At 36.2% G+C, this 20,662-nt stretch overlaps 1 protein-coding gene across 1 annotated transcript in view; it reads right to left on the reverse strand.

Annotated features, from left to right (window-relative positions):
- Positions 1 to 17,252: 17,252 nt before the first annotated feature.
- The window catches only part of LOC102808043 (VWFA and cache domain-containing protein 1-like), a 47,602-nt gene continuing 44,192 nt past the window's right edge, over positions 17,253 to 20,662 (reverse strand). Inside the window, exons 23-27 of the mRNA XM_085496109.1 lie at positions 19,154 to 19,257; positions 18,798 to 18,947; positions 18,237 to 18,346; positions 17,965 to 18,006; positions 17,253 to 17,857 (exon numbers count right to left, since the gene is read on the reverse strand). Of these exons, the coding sequence (XP_085352235.1) occupies positions 17,253 to 17,857; positions 17,965 to 18,006; positions 18,237 to 18,346; positions 18,798 to 18,947; positions 19,154 to 19,257 (1,011 nt within the window). The remainder of the gene's footprint in view (positions 17,858 to 17,964; positions 18,007 to 18,236; positions 18,347 to 18,797; positions 18,948 to 19,153; positions 19,258 to 20,662) is intronic.

Consider the following 20,662-nt stretch of genomic DNA (forward strand, 5'->3'; position numbering starts at 1 on the left):
AAGTCCGGACACGTGTTAATGGCAATGCACCAGATATAACTAAGCTCATTATAATATGTCTGGACACGTGTTAATGCAATGCACCAGATATAACTAAGCTCATTATAATAAGTCCGGACACGTGTTAATGGCAATGCACCAGATATAACTAAGCTCATTATAATAAGTCCGGACACGTGTTAATGGCAATGCACCAGATATAACTAAGCTCATTATAATATGTCTGGACACGTGTTAATGGCAATGCACCAGATATAACTAAGCTCATTATAATAAGTCCGGACACGTGTTAATGGCAATGCACCAGATATAACTAAGCTCATTATAATAAGTCCGGACACGTGTTAATGGCAATGCACCAGATATAACTAAGCTCATTATAATATGTCTGGACACGTGTTAATGCAATGCACCAGATATAACTAAGCTCATTATAATAAGTCTGGACACGTGTTAATGGCAATGCACCAGATATAACTAAGCTCATTATAATATGTCAGGACACGTGTTAATGGCAATGCACCAGATATAACTAAGCTCATTATAATAAGTCTGGACATGCGTTAATGCAATGCACCAGATATAACTAATCTCATTATAATAAGTCTGGACACGTGTTAATGCAATGCACCAGATATAACTAAGCTCATTATAATAAGTCTGGACATGCGTTAATGCAATGCACCAGATATAACTAAGCTCATTATAATATGTCTGGACACGTGTTAATGCAATGCACCAGATATAACTAAGCTCATTATAATAAGTCCGGACACGTGTTAATGGCAATGCACCTGATATAACTAAGCTATATTATAATATGTCTGGACACGTGTCAATGGCAATGCACAAGATATAACTAAGCTCATTATAATAAGTCCGGACACGTGTTAATGGCAATGCACCAGATATAACTAAGCTCATTATAATAAGTCCGGACACGTGTTTATGGCAATGCACCAGATATAACTAAGCTCATTATAATAAGTCTGGACATGCGTTAATGCAATGCACCAGATATAACTAAGCTCATTATAATAAGTCTGGGCATGCGTTAATGCAATGCACCAGATATAACTAATCTCATTATAATAAGTCTGGACACGTGTTAATGCAATGCACCAGATATAACTAAGCTCATTATAATAAGTCTGGACATGCGTTAATGCAATGCACCAGATATAACTAAGCTCATTATAATATGTCTGGACACGTGTTAATGCAATGCACCAGATATAACTAAGCTCATTATAATAAGTCCGGACACGTGTTAATGGCAATGCACCTGATATAACTAAGCTATATTATAATATGTCTGGACACGTGTCAATGGCAATGCACAAGATATAACTAAGCTCATTATAATAAGTCCGGACACGTGTTAATGGCAATGCACCAGATATAACTAAGCTCATTATAATAAGTCCGGACACGTGTTTATGGCAATGCACCAGATATAACTAAGCTCATTATAATAAGTCTGGACATGCGTTAATGCAATGCACCAGATATAACTAAGCTCATTATAATAAGTCCGGACACGTGTCAATGGCAATGCACCTGATATAACTAAGCTATATTATAATATGTCTGGACACGTGTCAATGGCAATGCACCAGATATAACTAAGCTCATTATAATAAGTTCGGACACGTGATAATGGCAATGCACCAGATATAACTAAGCTCATTATAATAAGTCCGGACACGTGTTAATGGCAATGCACCAGATATAACTAAGCTCATTATAATAAGTCCGGACACGTGTTAATGGCAATGCACCAGATATAACTAAGCTCATTATAATAAGTCCGGACACGTGTTAATGCAATGCACCAGATATAACTAAGCTCATTATAATAAGTCCGGACACGTGTCAATGGCAATGCACCAGATATAACTAAGCGCATTATAATAAGTCTGGACACGTGTTAATGGCAATGCACCAGATATAACTAAGCTCATTATAATAAGTCCGGACACGTGTTAATGGCAATGCACCAGATATAACTAAGCTCATTATAATAAGTCCGGACACGTGTTAATGGCAATGCACCAGATATAACTAAGCTCATTATAATAAGTCTGGACACGTGTTAATGGTAATGCATCAGATATAACTAAGCTCATTATAATAAGTCTGGACACGTGTCAATGGCAATGCACCAGATATAACTAAGCAAATTATAATAAGTCTGGACACGTGTTAATGGCAATGCACCAGATATAACTAAGCTCATTATAATAAGTCCGGACACGTGTTAATGGCAATGCACCAGATATAACTAAGCTCATTATAATAAGTCTGGACATGCGTTAAAATGCAATGCACCAGATATAACTAAGCTCATTATAATAAGTCTGGACACGTGTTAATGCAATGCACCAGATACAACTAAGCTCATTATAATAAGTCTGGACATGCGTTAATGCAATGCACCAGATATAACTAAGCTCATTATAATAAGTCTGGACATGCGTTAATGCAATGCACCAGATATAACTAAGCTCATTATAATAAGTCTGGACACGTGTTAATGCAATGCACCAGATATAACTAAGCTCATTATAATAAGTCTGGACATGCGTTAATGGCAGTGCACCAGATATAACTAAGCTCATTATAATAAGTCTGGACATGTGTTAATGGCAGTGTACCAGATATAACTAAGCTCATTATAATAAGTCTGGACACGTGTTAATGCAATGCACCAGATGTAACTAAGCTCATTATAATAAGTCTGGACACGTGTTAATGGTAATGCACCAGATATAACTAAGCTCATTATAATAAGTCTGGACACGTGTCAATGGCAATGCACCAGATATAACTAAGCTCATTATAATAAGTCCGGACACGTGTTAATGGCAATGCACCAGATATAACTAAGCTCATTATAATAAGTCTGGACATGCGTTAATGCAATGCACCAGATATAACTAAGCTCATTATAATAAGTCTGGACACGTGTTAATGCAATGCACCAGATATAACTAAGCTTATTATAATAAGTCTGGACATGCGTTAATGCAATGCACCAGATATAACTAAGCTCATTATAATAAGTCTGGACATGCGTTAATGCAATGCACCAGATATAACTAAGCTCATTATAATAAGTCTGGACACGTGTTAATGACAATGCACCAGATATAACTAAGCTCATTATAATAAGTCTGGACATGCGTTAATGCAATGCACCAGATATAACTAAGCTAATTATAATAAGTCTGCACACGTGTTAATGCAATGCACCAGATATAACTAAGCTCATTATAATAAGTCCGGACACGTGTTAATGGCAATGCACCAGATATAACTAAGCTATATTATAATATGTCTGGACACGTGTCAATGGCAATGCACCAGATATAACTAAGCTCATTATAATAAGTCCGGACACGTGTTAATGGCAATGCACCAGATATAACTAAGCTCATTATAATAAGTCCGGACACGTGTTAATGGCAATGCACCAGATATAACAAAGCTCATTATAATAAGTCTGGACACGTGTTAATGGCAATGCACCAGATATAACTAAGCTCATTATAATAAGTCCGGACACGTGTTAATGGCAATGCACCAGATATAACTAAGCTCATTATAATAAGTCCGGACACGTGTTAATGGCAATGCACCAGATATAACTAAGCTCATTATAATAAGTCCGGACACGTGTTAATGGCAATGCACCAGATATAACTAAGCTCATTATAATAAGTCCGGACACGTGTTAATGGAAATGCACCAGATATAACTAAGCTCATTATAATATGTCTGGACACGTGTTAATGCAATGCACCAGATATAACTAAGCTCATTATAATAAGTCCGGACACGTGTTAATGGCAATGCACCAGATATAACTAAGCTCATTATAATAAGTCCGGACACGTGTTAATGGCAATGCACCAGATATAACTAAGCTCATTATAATATGTCTGGACACGTGTTAATGGCAATGCACCAGATATAACTAAGGTCATTATAATAAGTCCGGACACGTATTAATGGCAATGCACCAGATATAACTAAGCTCATTATAATAAGTCCGGACACCTGTTAATGGCAATGCACCAGATATAACTAAGCTCATTATAATAAGTCCGGACACGTGTTAATGGCAATGCACCAGATATAACTAAGCTCATTATAATATGTCTGGACACGTGTTAATGCAATGCACCAGATATAACTAAGCTCATTATAATAAGTCTGGACACGTGTTAATGGCAATGCACCAGATATAACTAAGCTCATTATAATATGTCAGGACACGTGTTAATGGCAATGCACCAGATATAACTAAGCTCATTATAATAAGTCTGGACATGCGTTAATGGCAATGCACCAGATATAACTAAGCTCATTATAATAAGTCTGGACACGTGTTAATGCAATGCACCAGATATAACTAAGCTCATTATAATAAGTCTGGACACGTGTTAATGCAATGCACAAGATATAACTAAGCTAATTATAATAAGTCTGGACACGTGTTAATGCAATGCACCAGATATAACTAAGCTCATTATAATAAGTCCGGACACGTGTTAATGGCAATGCACCTGATATAACTAAGCTATATTATAATATGTCTGGACACGTGTTAAGGCAATGCACCAGATATAACTAAGCTCATTATAATAAGTCTGGACACGTGTTAATGCAATGCACCAGATATAACTAAGCTCATTATAATAAGTCTGGACATGCGTTAATGCAATGCACCAGATATAACTAAGCTCATTATAATAAGTCTGGACACGTGTTAATGCAATGCACCAGATATAACTAAGCTCATTATAATAAGTCCGGACACGTGTTAATGGCAATGCACCTGATATAACTAAGCTATATTATAATATGTCTGGACACGTGTCAATGGCAATGCACCAGATATAACTAAGCTCATTATAATAAGTCCGGACACGTGTTAATGGCAATGCACCAGATATAACTAAGCTCATTATAATAAGTCCGGACACGTGTTAATGGCAATGCACCAGATATCACTAAGCTCATTATAATAAGTCTGGACATGCGTTAATGCAATGCACCAGATATAACTAAGCTCATTATAATAAGTCTGGACACGTGTTAATGCAATGCACCAGATATAACTAAGCTCATTATAATAAGTCCGGACACGTGTTAATGGCAATGCACCTGATATAACTAAGCTATATTATAATATGTCTGGACACGTGTCAATGGCAATGCACCAGATATAACTAAGTTCATTATAATAAGTCCGGACATGTGTTAATGGCAATGCACCAGATATAACTAAGCTCATTATAATAAGTCCGGACACGTGTTAATGGCAATGCACCAGATATAACTAAGCTCATTATAATAAGTCTGGACATGCGTTAATGCAATGCACCAGATATAACTAAGCTCATTATAATAAGTCTGGGCACGTGTTAATGCAATGCACCAGATATAACTAAGCTCATTATAATAAGTCCGGACACGTGTCAATGGCAATGCACCTGATATAACTAAGCTATATTATAATATGTCTGGACACGTGTCAATGGCAATGCACCAGATATAACTAAGCTCATTATAATAAGTCCGGACACGTGTTAATGGCAATGCACCAGATATAACTAAGTTCATTATAATAAGTCCGGACACGTGTTAATGGCAATGCACCAGATATAACTAAGCTCATTATAATAAGTCCGGACACGTGTTAATGGCAATGCACCAGATATAACTAAGCTCATTATAATAAGTCCGGACACGTGTTAATGCAATGCACCAGATATAACTAAGCTCATTATAATAAGTCCGGACACGTGTCAATGGCAATGCACCAGATATAACTAAGCTCATTATAATAAGTCTGGACACGTGTTAATGCAATGCACCAGATATAACTAAGCTCATTATAATAAGTCTGGACATGCGTTAATGCAATGCACAAGATATAACTAAGCTCATTATAATAAGTCTGGACACGTGTTAATGCAATGCACCAGATATAACTAAGCTCATTATAATAAGTCCGGACACGTGTTAATGGCAATGCACCTGATATAACTAAGCTATATTATAATATGTCTGGACACGTGTTAAGGCAATGCACCAGATATAACTAAGCTCATTATAATAAGTCTGGACACGTGTTAATGCAATGCACCAGATATAACTAAGCTCATTATAATAAGTCTGGACATGCGTTAATGCAATGCACCAGATATAACTAAGCTCATTATAATAAGTCTGGACACGTGTTAATGCAATGCACCAGATATAACTAAGCTCATTATAATAAGTCCGGACACGTGTTAATGGCAATGCACCTGATATAACTAAGCTATATTATAATATGTCTGGACACGTGTCAATGGCAATGCACCAGATATAACTAAGCTCATTATAATAAGTCCGGACACGTGTTAATGGCAATGCACCAGATATAACTAAGCTCATTATAATAAGTCCGGACACGTGTTAATGGCAATGCACCAGATATCACTAAGCTCATTATAATAAGTCTGGACATGCGTTAATGCAATGCACCAGATATAACTAAGCTCATTATAATAAGTCTGGACACGTGTTAATGCAATGCACCAGATATAACTAAGCTCATTATAATAAGTCCGGACACGTGTTAATGGCAATGCACCTGATATAACTAAGCTATATTATAATATGTCTGGACACGTGTCAATGGCAATGCACCAGATATAACTAAGTTCATTATAATAAGTCCGGACATGTGTTAATGGCAATGCACCAGATATAACTAAGCTCATTATAATAAGTCCGGACACGTGTTAATGGCAATGCACCAGATATAACTAAGCTCATTATAATAAGTCTGGACATGCGTTAATGCAATGCACCAGATATAACTAAGCTCATTATAATAAGTCTGGGCACGTGTTAATGCAATGCACCAGATATAACTAAGCTCATTATAATAAGTCCGGACACGTGTCAATGGCAATGCACCTGATATAACTAAGCTATATTATAATATGTCTGGACACGTGTCAATGGCAATGCACCAGATATAACTAAGCTCATTATAATAAGTCCGGACACGTGTTAATGACAATGCACCAGATATAACTAAGTTCATTATAATAAGTCCGGACACGTGTTAATGGCAATGCACCAGATATAACTAAGCTCATTATAATAAGTCCGGACACGTGTTAATGGCAATGCACCAGATATAACTAAGCTCATTATAATAAGTCCGGACACGTGTTAATGCAATGCACCAGATATAACTAAGCTCATTATAATAAGTCCGGACACGTGTCAATGGCAATGCACCAGATATAACTAAGCTCATTATAATAAGTCCGGACACGTGTTAATGGCAATGCACCAGATATAACTAAGCTCATTATAATAAGTCTGGACACGTGTTAATGGTAATGCACCAGATATAACTAAGCTCATTATAATAAGTCTGGACACGTGTCAATGGCAATGCACCAGATATAACTAAGCAAATTATAATAAGTCTGGACACGTGTTAATGGCAATGCACCAGATATAACTAAGCTCATTATAATAAGTCCGGACATGTGTTAATGACAATGCACCAGATATAACTAAGCTCATTATAATAAGTCTGGACATGCGTTAATGCAATGCACCAGATATAACTAAGCTCATTATAATAAGTCTGGACACGTGTTAATGCAATGCACCAGATACAACTAAGCTCATTATAATAAGTCTGGACATGCGTTAATGCAATGCACCAGATATAACTAAGCTCATTATAATAAGTCTGGACATGCGTTAATGCAATGCACCAGATATAACTAAGCTCATTATAATAAGTCTGGACACGTGTTAATGCAATGCACTAGATATAACTAAGCTCATTATAATAAGTCTGGACATGCGTTAATGCAATGCACCAGATATAACTAAGCTCATTATAATAAGTCTGCACACGTGTTAATGCAATGCACCAGATATAACTAAGCTCATTATAATAAGTCCGGACACGTGTTAATGGCAATGCACCAGATATAACTAAGCTATATTATAATATGTCTGGACACGTGTCAATGGCAATGCACCAGATATAACTAAGCTCATTATAATAAGTCCGGACACGTGTTAATGGCAATGCACCAGATATAACTAAGCTCATTATAATAAGTCCGGATACGTGTTAATGGCAATGCACCAGATATAACTAAGCTCATTATAATAAGTCCGGACACGTGTTAATGGCAATGCACCAGATATAACTAAGCTCATTATAATATGTCTGGACACGTGTTAATGCAATGCACCAGATATAACTAAGCTCATTATAATAAGTCCGGACACGTGTTAATGGCAATGCACCAGATATAACTAAGCTCATTATAATAAGTCCGGACACGTGTTAATGGCAATGCACCAGATATAACTAAGCTCATTATAATATGTCTGGACACGTGTTAATGGCAATGCACCAGATATAACTAAGCTCAGTATAATAAGTCCGGACACGTGTTAATGGCAATGCACCAGATATAACTAAGCTCATTATAATAAGTCCGGACACGTGTTAATGGCAATGCACCAGATATAACTAAGCTCATTATAATATGTCTGGACACGTGTTAATGCAATGCACCAGATATAACTAAGCTCATTATAATAAGTCTGGACACGTGTTAATGGCAATGCACCAGATATAACTAAGCTCATTATAATTTGTCAGGACACGTGTTAATGGCAATGCACCAGATATAACTAATCTCATTATAATAAGTCTGGACATGCGTTAATGCAATGCACCAGATATAACTAATCTCATTATAATAAGTCTGGACACGTGTTAATGCAATGCACCAGATATAACTAAGCTCATTATAATAAGTCTGGACATGCGTTAATGCAATGCACCAGATATAACTAAGCTCATTATAATATGTCTGGACACGTGTTAATGCAATGCACCAGATATAACTAAGCTCATTATAATAAGTCCGGACACGTGTTAATGGCAATGCACCTGATATAACTAAGCTATATTATAATATGTCTGGACACGTGTCAATGGCAATGCACAAGATATAACTAAGCTCATTATAATAAGTCCGGACACGTGTTAATGGCAATGCACCAGATATAACTAAGCTCATTATAATAAGTCCGGACACGTGTTTATGGCAATGAACCAGATATAACTAAGCTCATTATAATAAGTCTGGACATGCGTTAATGCAATGCACCAGATATAACTAAGCTCATTATAATAAGTCTGGGCACGTGTTAATGCAATGCACCAGATATAACTAAGCTCATTATAATAAGTCCGGACACGTGTCAATGGCAATGCACCTGATATAACTAAGCTATATTATAATATGTCTGGACACGTGTGAATGGCAATGCACCAGATATAACTAAGCTCATTATAATAAGTTCGGACACGTGATAATGGCAATGCACCAGATATAACTAAGCTCATTATAATAAGTCCGGACACGTGTTAATGGCAATGCACCAGATATAACTAAGCTCATTATAATAAGTCCGGACACGTGTTAATGGCAATGCACCAGATATAACTAAGCTCATTATAATAAGTCCGGACACGTGTTAATGCAATGCACCAGATATAACTAAGCTCATTATAATAAGTCCGGACACGTGTCAATGGCAATGCACCAGATATAACTAAGCTCATTATAATAAGTCTGGACACGTGTTAATGGCAATGCACCAGATATAACTAAGCTAATTATAATAAGTCCGGACACGTGTTAATGGCAATGCACCAGATATAACTAAGCTCATTATAATAAGTCCGGACACGTGTTAATGGCAATGCACCAGATATAACTAAGCTCATTATAATAAGTCTGGACACGTGTTAATGGTAATGCACCAGATATAACTAAGCTCATTATAATAAGTCTGGACACTTGTCAATGGCAATGCACCAGATATAACTAAGCAAATTATAATAAGTCTGGACACGTGTTAATGGCAATGCACCAGATATAACTAAGCTCATTATAATAAGTCCGGACACGTGTTAATGGCAATGCACCAGATATAACTAAGCTCATTATAATAAGTCTGGACATGCGTTAATGCAATGCACCAGATATAACTAAGCTCATTATAATAAGTCTGGACACGTGTTAATGCAATGCACCAGATACAACTAAGCTCATTATAATAAGTCTGGACATGCGTTAATGCAATGCACCAGATATAACTAAGCTCATTATAATAAGTCTGGACATGCGTTAATGCAATGCACCAGATATAACTAAGCTCATTATAATAAGTCTGGACACGTGTTAATGCAATGCACCAGATATAACTAAGCTCATTATAATAAGTCTGGACATGCGTTAATGCAATGCACCAGATATAACTAAGCTCATTATAATAAGTCTGCACACGTGTTAATACAATGCACCAGATATAACTAAGCTCATTATAATAAGTCCGGACACGTGTTAATGGCAATGCACCAGATATAACTAAGCTATATTATAATATGTCTGGACACGTGTCAATGGCAATGCACCAGATATAACTAAGCTTATTATAATAAGTCCGGACACGTGTTAATGGCAATGCACCAGATATAACTAAGCTCATTATAATAAGTCCGGACACGTGTTAATGGCAATGCACCAGATATAACTAAGCTCATTATAATATGTCTGGACACGTGTTAATGCAATGCACCAGATATAACTAAGCTCATTATAATAAGTCCGGACACGTGTTAATGGCAATGCAGCAGATATAACTAAGCTCATTATAATAAGTCCGGACACGTGTTAATGGCAATGCACCAGATATAACTAAGCTCATTATAATATGTCTGGACACGTGTTAATGGCAATGCACCAGATATAACTAAGCTCATTATAATAAGTCCGGACACGTGTTAATGGCAATGCACCAGATATAACTAAGCTCATTATAATAAGTCCGGACACGTGTTAATGGCAATGCACCAGATATAACTAAGCTCATTATAATAAGTCCGGACACGTGTTAATGGCAATGCACCAGATATAACTAAGCTCATTATAATATGTCTGGACACGTGTTAATGCAATGCACCAGATATAACTAAGCTCATTATAATAAGTCTGACACATGTTAATGGCAATGCACCAGATATAACTAAGCTCATTATAATATGTCAGGACACGTGTTAATGGCAATGCACCAGATATAACTAATCTCATTATAATAAGTCTGGACACGTGTTAATGCAATGCACCAGATATAACTAAGCTATTATAATAAGTCTGGACATGCGTTAATGCAATGCACCAGATATAACTAAGCTCATTATAATAAGTCTGGACACGTGTTAATGCAATGCACCAGATATAACTAAGCTCATTATAATAAGTCCGGACACGTGTTAATGGCAATGCACCTGATATAACTAAGCTATATTATAATATGTCTGGACACGTGTCAATGGCAATGCACCAGATATAACTAAGCTCATTATAATAAGTCCGGACACGTGTTAATGGCAATGCACCAGATATAACTAAGCTCATTATAATAAGTCCGGACACGTGTTAATGGCAATGCACCAGATATAACTAAGCTCATTATAATAAGTCTGGACATGCGTTAATGCAATGCACCAGATATAACTAAGCTCATTATAATAAGTCTGGACATGCGTTAATGCAATGCACCAGATATAACTAAGCTCATTATAATAAGTCTGGACATGCGTTAATGCAATGCACCAGATATAACTAAGCTCATTATAATAAGTCTGCACACGTGTTAATGCAATGCACCAGATATAACTAAGCTCATTATAATAAGTCCGGACACGTGTTAATGGCAATGCACCTGATATAACTAAGCTATATTATGATATGTCTGGACACGTGTCAATGGCAATGCACCAGATATAACTAAGCTCAATATAATAAGTCCGGACAAGTGTTAATGGCAATGCACCAGATATAACTAAGCTCATTATAATAAGTCCGGACACGTGTTAATGGAAATGCACCATATATAACTAAGCTCATTATAATAAGTCTGGACATGCGTTAATGCAATGCACCAGATATAACTAAGCTCATTATAATAAGTCTGGGCACGTGTTAATGCAATGCACCAGATATAACTAAGCTCATTATAATAAGTCCGGACACGTGTCAATGGCAATGCACCTGATATAACTAAGCTATATTATAATATGTCTGGACACGTGTTAATGCAATGCACCAGATATAACTAAGCTCATTATAATATGTCTGGATACGTGTCAATGGCAATGCACCAGATATAACTAAGCTCATTATAATAAGTCCGGACACGTGTTAATGGCAATGCACCAGATATAACTAAGCTCATTATAATAAGTCCGGACACGTGTTAATGGCAATGCACCAGATATAACTAAGCTCATTATAATAAGTCCGGACACGTGTTAATGCAATGCACCAGATATAACTAAGCTCATTATAATAAGTCCGGACACGTGTCAATGGCAATGCACCAGATATAACTAAGCTCATTATAATAAGTCTGGACACGTGTTAATGGCAATGCACCAGATATAACTAAGCTCATTATAATAAGTCCGGACACGTGTTAATGGCAATGCACCAGATATAACTAAGCTCATTATAATAAGTCCGGACACGTGTTAATGGCAATGCACCAGATATAACTAAGCTCATTATAATGAGTCTGGACACGTGTTAATGGTAATGCACCAGATATAACTAAGCTCATTATAATAAGTCTGGACACGTGTCAATGGCAATGCAACAGATGTAACTAAGCTCATTATAATAAGTCCGGACACGTGTTAATGGCAATGCACCAGATATAACTAAGCTCATTATAATAAGTCTGGACACGTGTTAATGGCAATGCACCAGATATAACTAAGCTCATTATAATAAGTCCGGACACGTGTTAATGGCAATGCACCAGATCTAACTAAGCTCATTATAATAAGTCTGGACACGTGTTAATGGTAATGCACCAGATATAACTAAGCTCATTATAATAAGTCTGGACATGTGTCAATGGCAATGCACCAGATATAACTAAGCTCATTATAATAAGTCTGGACACGTGTTAATGGCAATGCACCAGATATAACTAAGCTCATTATAATAAGTCTGGACACGTGTTAATGGCAATGCACCAGATATAACTAAGCTCATTATAATAAGTCTGGACACGTGTTAATGGCAATGCACCAGATATAACTAAGCTCATTATAATATGTCTGGACACGTGTTAATGCAATGCACCAGATATAACTAAGCTCATCATAATAAGTCTGGACATGTGTTAATGGTAATGCACCAGATATAACTAAGCTCATTATAATAAGTCTGGACACGTGTTAATGGCAATGCACCAGATATAACTAAGCTCATTATAATAAGTCTGGACACGTGTTAATGGCAATGCACCAGATATAACTAAGCTCATTATAATAAGTCTGGACACGTGTTAATGGTAATGCACCAAATGTAATTGAGCTTACTTATTGTCATGCTAATGGAATCAGTATGAACGTGTGATGGGTAGTAAATGCGGATCATAATGTGATGAGGTCATTGGGTATTTGATTACGATGTTTGCCTCTATACACTGGGCAAACCAAAAGAAAAGTATATGGAGTCTAGAAATACGAGGATTGTGTCCATTTCAATATACTAGAATCTAGCCTCTACTGTAAGATATTCGTTTTATATGATTCACGTGACACCGGTATGTTATGACACATGGTTCAATGAATGAATGATCTAATTGGTTAATGATTTGTAATTAATTACCGTAATTTGTGTCATAGCTATGTAATAGAAATACAGAACATTACACAAACAAACATACTTTGCATTAGTTGCATGGATACGGTTTAATTGAGTAAACCTCTTCTGGTTATTCGTTGATTACAATGCATAAGATATATATCACGAGTTACACACATGATTAGATATAGTCGTTTATTATTAACACTTTATTATTTCACTCAATATGTAAACCATCTTACATCCTTTATTCAGTTTTTTTCAAAGTCTGTGAAGCGTCAAGAAGTATTCCTGTTATTTGTATTATCGTTTAAATCATATATAGTATTCTATAGTGTTTCCCCGATTTGCAAATTTGTTATTTTCGTGGAATAGTACAATGGTGATCCCTTTCAATGAGTAAACGAATAGTACAATGGTGATCCATTTCAATGAGTAAACGAATAGTACAATGGTGATCCCTTTCAATGAGTAAACGAATAGTACAATGGTGATCCCTTTCAATGAGTAAACGAATAGTACAATGGTGATCCCTTTCAATGAGTAAACGAATTGTACAATGGTGATCCCTTTCAATGAGTAAACGAATAGTACAATGGTGATCCCTTTCAATGAGTAAAATCACATTTTTTCAGTTATATTGAGATATTATTCAAATTGTTATCATTTCATTTTTGTGTAATGACTGACTGGTGTTATAGAGGGCGCCTTGTGGTCTCATACATTGTCATAGTAATGTATTTCAGTTCCACCTAGTAGGGTTATTTTATTGTCAGAGAAAATTTAGAAATATCACATACATGGATTTCAATACCTATACCACACTTGACAATTGTGTTATGACAATAATGAACTATTGCTTTGCTTTTGGGGTGTGCAAAACCGTACGTCATCCCTGGCGGTAATTCTCCGAGGGACAGACGCTATGAAAACATGACAATATTGTAGAAATAAGTTAATATGTATGTATGAAAAGTGAAAATCTGTATGCAGAAGTCGTATAGGGTAATCCAAGAACAAAAAAAGAAAACAAAGAAAAAACTAACTGAACAAAACACACTACACTAAACTACATATTCAAATCAGTAAACAAACACATTGTTATAAATTCTGAAAACAATTTATGTATTTTAAGTATGAAAAAAAAGATGTCAACAAATATTTTGTGGAAAAACTCAAGTCATGTAATTATTTTTTAAGTATGACATTTTTTGGCGTGTGATATTGATATCTATTTTATTAGAGGTATATGTAATTTTCAATAGCTGCAATCTCGGCTTGGTATAGTGTAGAATATTTCGATATATGTTGTATCAAACTGAAATTACGTATTTATCAATATATAACTCAGTTTATATTTAAATTAGATAATACTCGCTCCCTTCCAGTGCAATTGTATCGCCTCGTATTGAAAGTGGAAGATAATGCGGTGAAGCTATTCGCAGGAGAAATGTATTTTTTGTATTCAAGACCAGGTCAAAAAAAGATACACTTTTTATTACATTTTTTACTTTATGATAAACATGTTATACACAATACGGCTAATTGCATTTCATGTGACTGGCGTTCAAATATCAAAAATTAATAGAAACACCGCAAAGTTCATATCAAAAGCAAATTTGAAAAGGCAATCACGTGTGTACAATACACAGTGAAAGTATTTATGTTTTATATCAGGTAAATATGCAGCTCTCTAATTACTTGTTATAGTGAATAATACACTGACTCATTAGACTTGGTTCTTCCATACACTAACCACTGTAATACAAAAATTAACAAACTCTTACATTACATACAGTTGTTTCAATTTTTAATTAAGTTTGTTTGTTTTTATTTCGTAATGCTGTCTTAATTAAAGTACCCCTCAAAGAACACCACGGATTAATTTTAACTGTTACAGTAAGAAAGACCACACAAGTTCTCCTCTAACTGCAATGTTTGTACTTTTGCTGTGTATGCCTAACATAGTCTTACAAATTTGGGGTGCATATCATTAAATGTCATTTTATTGTACAATACTTATTGCGCACATTGTCTTATTGTCCCGCACTTTACTACCACATGGACACTGACTATAGTAGTATACTACAAGTGGCTCAGCTCAATATTCATTTGCAGGGTAGCTGCGTGCTATCAGTAGTGCGCAAAGAAAAAAATATAGTTTTGTATTTAATTTACATCAGCGATTCACCATAACAGTTTAGAGAGCACACTTGTGACTATCACAATAATTAAGCAAATTACGTATTTATGTGGACACGATCCACTTACTGGTAAATGCGTATCTGTGCTATATTTCTAATCCCTTATTCATTCCCATAATACGTCCCAGTCCCTATCCCATAATACGTCCCAGCCCCTATCCCATAATGCAATGTAAACAAAAGCTGGATACGTATTTGACTGGAAGGATTACTTGATACATATTCTTTATCAAAAATAATGATGTGCCGTATAAATGTCAACAAACTCATATATGATTTTTTATTCCATTTTAATATATATATAAACATAAAACAACATTCCTAATGCCTTTTACAGCATTTCTGTATTTCTACTATGTTACAACAATGTAATACCTTGGCTCGGAATAGAACCGACCGAATTTATCATTCTGAGCCACATTCTATTCTATTAAAAATTACAAAATTCTGAATATAATTTGTACCATACATGATAAAGCAATATTCGCTAATGCTAACAAAGAACAACAATATTTAGATTCAATGAACATTTAATAAGTATTCTGGGCTAACAATGTTTGATCGAATCTCCCTGTGAACAAACATTTTTGTATATATGTTGTAAAACAATACAAATGACTCATGTAAAAGAAAGCTAGGTAGATATGACGTCATTGATATTATAATAGAAGAGGAGCGTTTGCCACAAATTGTTTGTGTGGTATCTTTATATAAGTAGTCAACAATATCCCAGTTACCTTTAAAGCGGGAGGGTCGTCACCTGCGCACGCGCGACACACGCTAGAAACTCTAAGGCTTGTCTATAAATAATGACACGCTATGGCCATCTGACGCATGCGCAGGTGACTTCTCCTCCACTTTAAATAAAACGCTTTATATAAGAAAAGAGAAGGTAGTAATCACAAAACCATATAAGATATACTTACTGAACATACATTTCATAAATTTGTGCACAAGTTTGAGCCTTGTAGGACAATTGAGAAAAATAGATACACATTCTTGAAAGCAAAGACTCGTTATTTAAAGTTACCTACAAACTCCATTGACTCGTCCACGGGAGCATTCCTATCACACTAACAAGTCACGTGTTCTGGCATTATGACGATATGCCGCCAATACTCGTGTCAAGTCTCTAATACGTTACTTATATCTAACATATATCCAACCTAGTAGAATCCAATTAAAATTAAACAACAACAACAGAATAACAACAAACAAAAACATCATCGTCCAACTAACTAACTAACTAACTATACTAAAAACATGGCATTTAAGCCTGCGATTCCCTTTGTAAGTCACCATCTGCGGGTGCTTCACTGTTCGAGGATTGTGATATCACGGATGGAGGTGGTTGTTGATCTACGTCAGAAGTACCACTGCCATTTTCAACAACATCGTTACTCTCGTTGTTTCCATTATCGACAGTTCTGTTGTTTGCATGGACATTGAGACTATCACCATCTGAATTAGCACCAATGTCGTCATGAATGTTAAGATCGTCATCGGTAGGAACATTTGCTGCAGGCACGCTGACGTCATCGACCGACGCAAAAGTAACGGAGTTTGTCGGATAAAGCTGATCCCTTGACAGAGTCATTATTGACGTCATCGGTACGTTGATATAAGGATTGGACGGTGGGGGCGCATTTGGCGGGGGAGGAGCTGATGGGACAGGTGTGTATTCCGGATCAACCGATGTTGATCGTTCTTGATTGTTTCTTCTTCTTTCACTTCTCCGTTCATTTTCTTTCCGTATAAATCGCCGGGTAATGAGACCGATGATCACCACTGCAAGTAACACACCGATTACTATGCCGGCAATGGCACCTCCGGATAGTCCACCGCCCTCACGTTTACTCATATCACTTGGGAGGGCTATAGAGAAAACATGTCACATACAGTATAACAATCTCATACACATAAAACTAATATTTCAATCACTGATACTATTAATAACTCATCACAAAATCGTTAATACTTACGTGGTGGTTCAGTTATAGGCTTACTGGTTGGATGGTTATACGCTATGTAGATTAAACACATATATACATTAGTTACACGTGTTGTCTAATTAACACTAGTGAATAATGCAATGAAACAGACATACAAATAACAAAACAAACCTCACTATAACAAAGTTGTCTAATATTTGCAGCAATGAATATTATTTAAAGTTCGATTATAATTATGCACAGCTCTCGATTTCGATTGGTGCTACACTGTCATTAGTTAAGCTACAAGCAGTAAGACTTACCGCATAAGTCATCTATAAATTGATTAGCAGTCGTACAATACGGACTTTCTAAATCATTGCCAGAGATGTCTGCATTGCACCATGCACAACTTATAATACCAAAACAATCACTGGAAATAAAGTAAAGACGTAATCCATAAAGACATATCTATCTTATTAACTATTCAATCCCGCCACTGTATATTATGCAGTCATTCCAACTCAAGTCCCGCTGATAATATGTACGTACAATATCATTTCATCAGACGCAGCATTACTCGTATTTCATACCAGTGGTTCCATTGCTACCCATGTATGTATTGGGGGGGGGGGGGGTAAGTCCAAACTGACTAACCATGTATGCACACCTGGTACACTTATTAGAATGCCACTGAAATCACTACGGTTACTGTGGAACAGATCGTAACTGGGTAGATCGTTCTCAGGGGCGGATCTAGGATTCTGGAATGGGGGGGGGCGATAAGTTGGTCGAAGGCCAAGTTCGCGAGCGCCGATTGGCGCGAAGCCCTGTTGGTTGTAAAAAATAGGGGGACTCGAGAGTTGACGTGTCTAATTACATACTTGTATGAGTCTCGACTTTCGCATTGTGGATCGAAGCAGCTGGGTATGCCAGTATCTCTTCTCATCTTGTCTTTACCCGCACCTGTTGTTGACGATAGTTGTATATCTGACTCTCCTTCAACTGGTGGCGGACATGGTGGTGAGTGATTACTGTTCAAGATAGTATGAACGACATAGATGAGAAGTACCGTTTATATATTTCTTATGGAAACTTGCGAAAAAACAGACTAACAATACAGGATGTATGACATGTGATTGTTTTTGATTTGAATTGTTTTTGTCATTGTTGACAAATTGGTTGACACAGCATATCCATAATAGCATATTACTTATTTTGTTCAATTATAAGCTATTACCTTGTCAATGTGAATGCACCATCACAGAAGTCATATATTGTAGAAACAGACGATGTACATGGACACTTACATTGCATTACACTTGTACTCTGGCATTGGTGATTCTAAAACAACACATACACACAGATCAGCATTCATGCACTGTATAAAACAAGTCATTGACAATTACACAGTTCCCGTTAAATTTTTGAAAGTTCTCTTTGTGCTCGTCATATTAAAGCGGAGGGGTTGTCGCGAGCGTGTCCTTGAAACTTGAGTTCCAAGTGGCGTATACAACAAATTGTTTATTTTATACATCAAAACATGTGTTCCATGTAGTAGTAATATGGCCAAAAATAAAAACAGCCGTTATTCGGCCATCTTTGATATGATTATGAAACACACTGATATGTATGATTTATATGTGCCAAATACGAATGGAAATGGTACATAAATTGTGAAAATATAGTAGTAAGGCCAAAAAGTCAGATGGCTGTCAATCGGCCATCCTTGACCAGATTTTGAAACAAATTATCATGGACATGCATCCTAACATGAATAAAAGTACATGTATGTGCCAAATTTGAATGAAAACTGACAGAGCACGTCCAAGATACCGCATAAAAAACAAGATGCCTGCCAGTCGACCATCTTTGATCCAATTGCGAAATAAATCGTCATGGACATGTATCCTAACATGTATAATCTATGTACCAAGTTTGAATGACAACTGACAAAGCATGTCCAAAATACAACATTTTCAAAAAACAAGATGGCTGCCAGTCGGCCATTTTGAATCGAATCGCTAAACCACTGCATGTGCATATGTCCCACATAAGGTACTAGGCACATGCAAAGAATGAATGAAATCGGCCCACAGGATTCTGAAATATGACTCTGGACAGACTGACGCACGGATAGACGGACAGACTCAGGAACTCACGGACGGTCGGGGACATGTATCCTAACATGAATGATCTATGTACTAAATTTGAATGAAAACTTACAAAGCATGTCCAAAATATGACATTTTAAAAAAACAAGCTGGTTGCCAGTCGGCCATTTTTTATCCAATTGTGAAATAAATCGTCATGGACATGTACCCTAACATGTATAATCTATGTACCAAGTTTGAATGAAAACTGACAAAGCATGTCCAAAATACGACACTTTCAAAAAACAAGATGGCTGCCAGTCGGCCATGATCTTATACTTATACTATAACACTGAAAGAACTTATACTATAACACTGAGAGAACTTATACTATAACACTGAAAGAACATATACTATAACACTGAGAGAACTTCTACTATGACACTGCGGGAAGAATCGACTATAACAATGAGAGAACTTCTATTATAATACTGAGAGGACCTCTACTATAACACTGAGAGAACAATCTACTATAACACTGAGAGAGCAATCTACTATAACACTGAGAGAACTTCTACTATAACACTGAGAGAACTTCTACTAAAACACTGAGAGAACAATCTACTATAACACTGAGAGAACTTCTCCTATAACAC

This window comes from Saccoglossus kowalevskii, chromosome 22, assembly GCF_978046115.1.
Source record: "Saccoglossus kowalevskii chromosome 22, keSacKowa6.1, whole genome shotgun sequence".
Lineage (NCBI taxonomy): Eukaryota > Metazoa > Hemichordata > Enteropneusta > Harrimaniidae > Saccoglossus > Saccoglossus kowalevskii.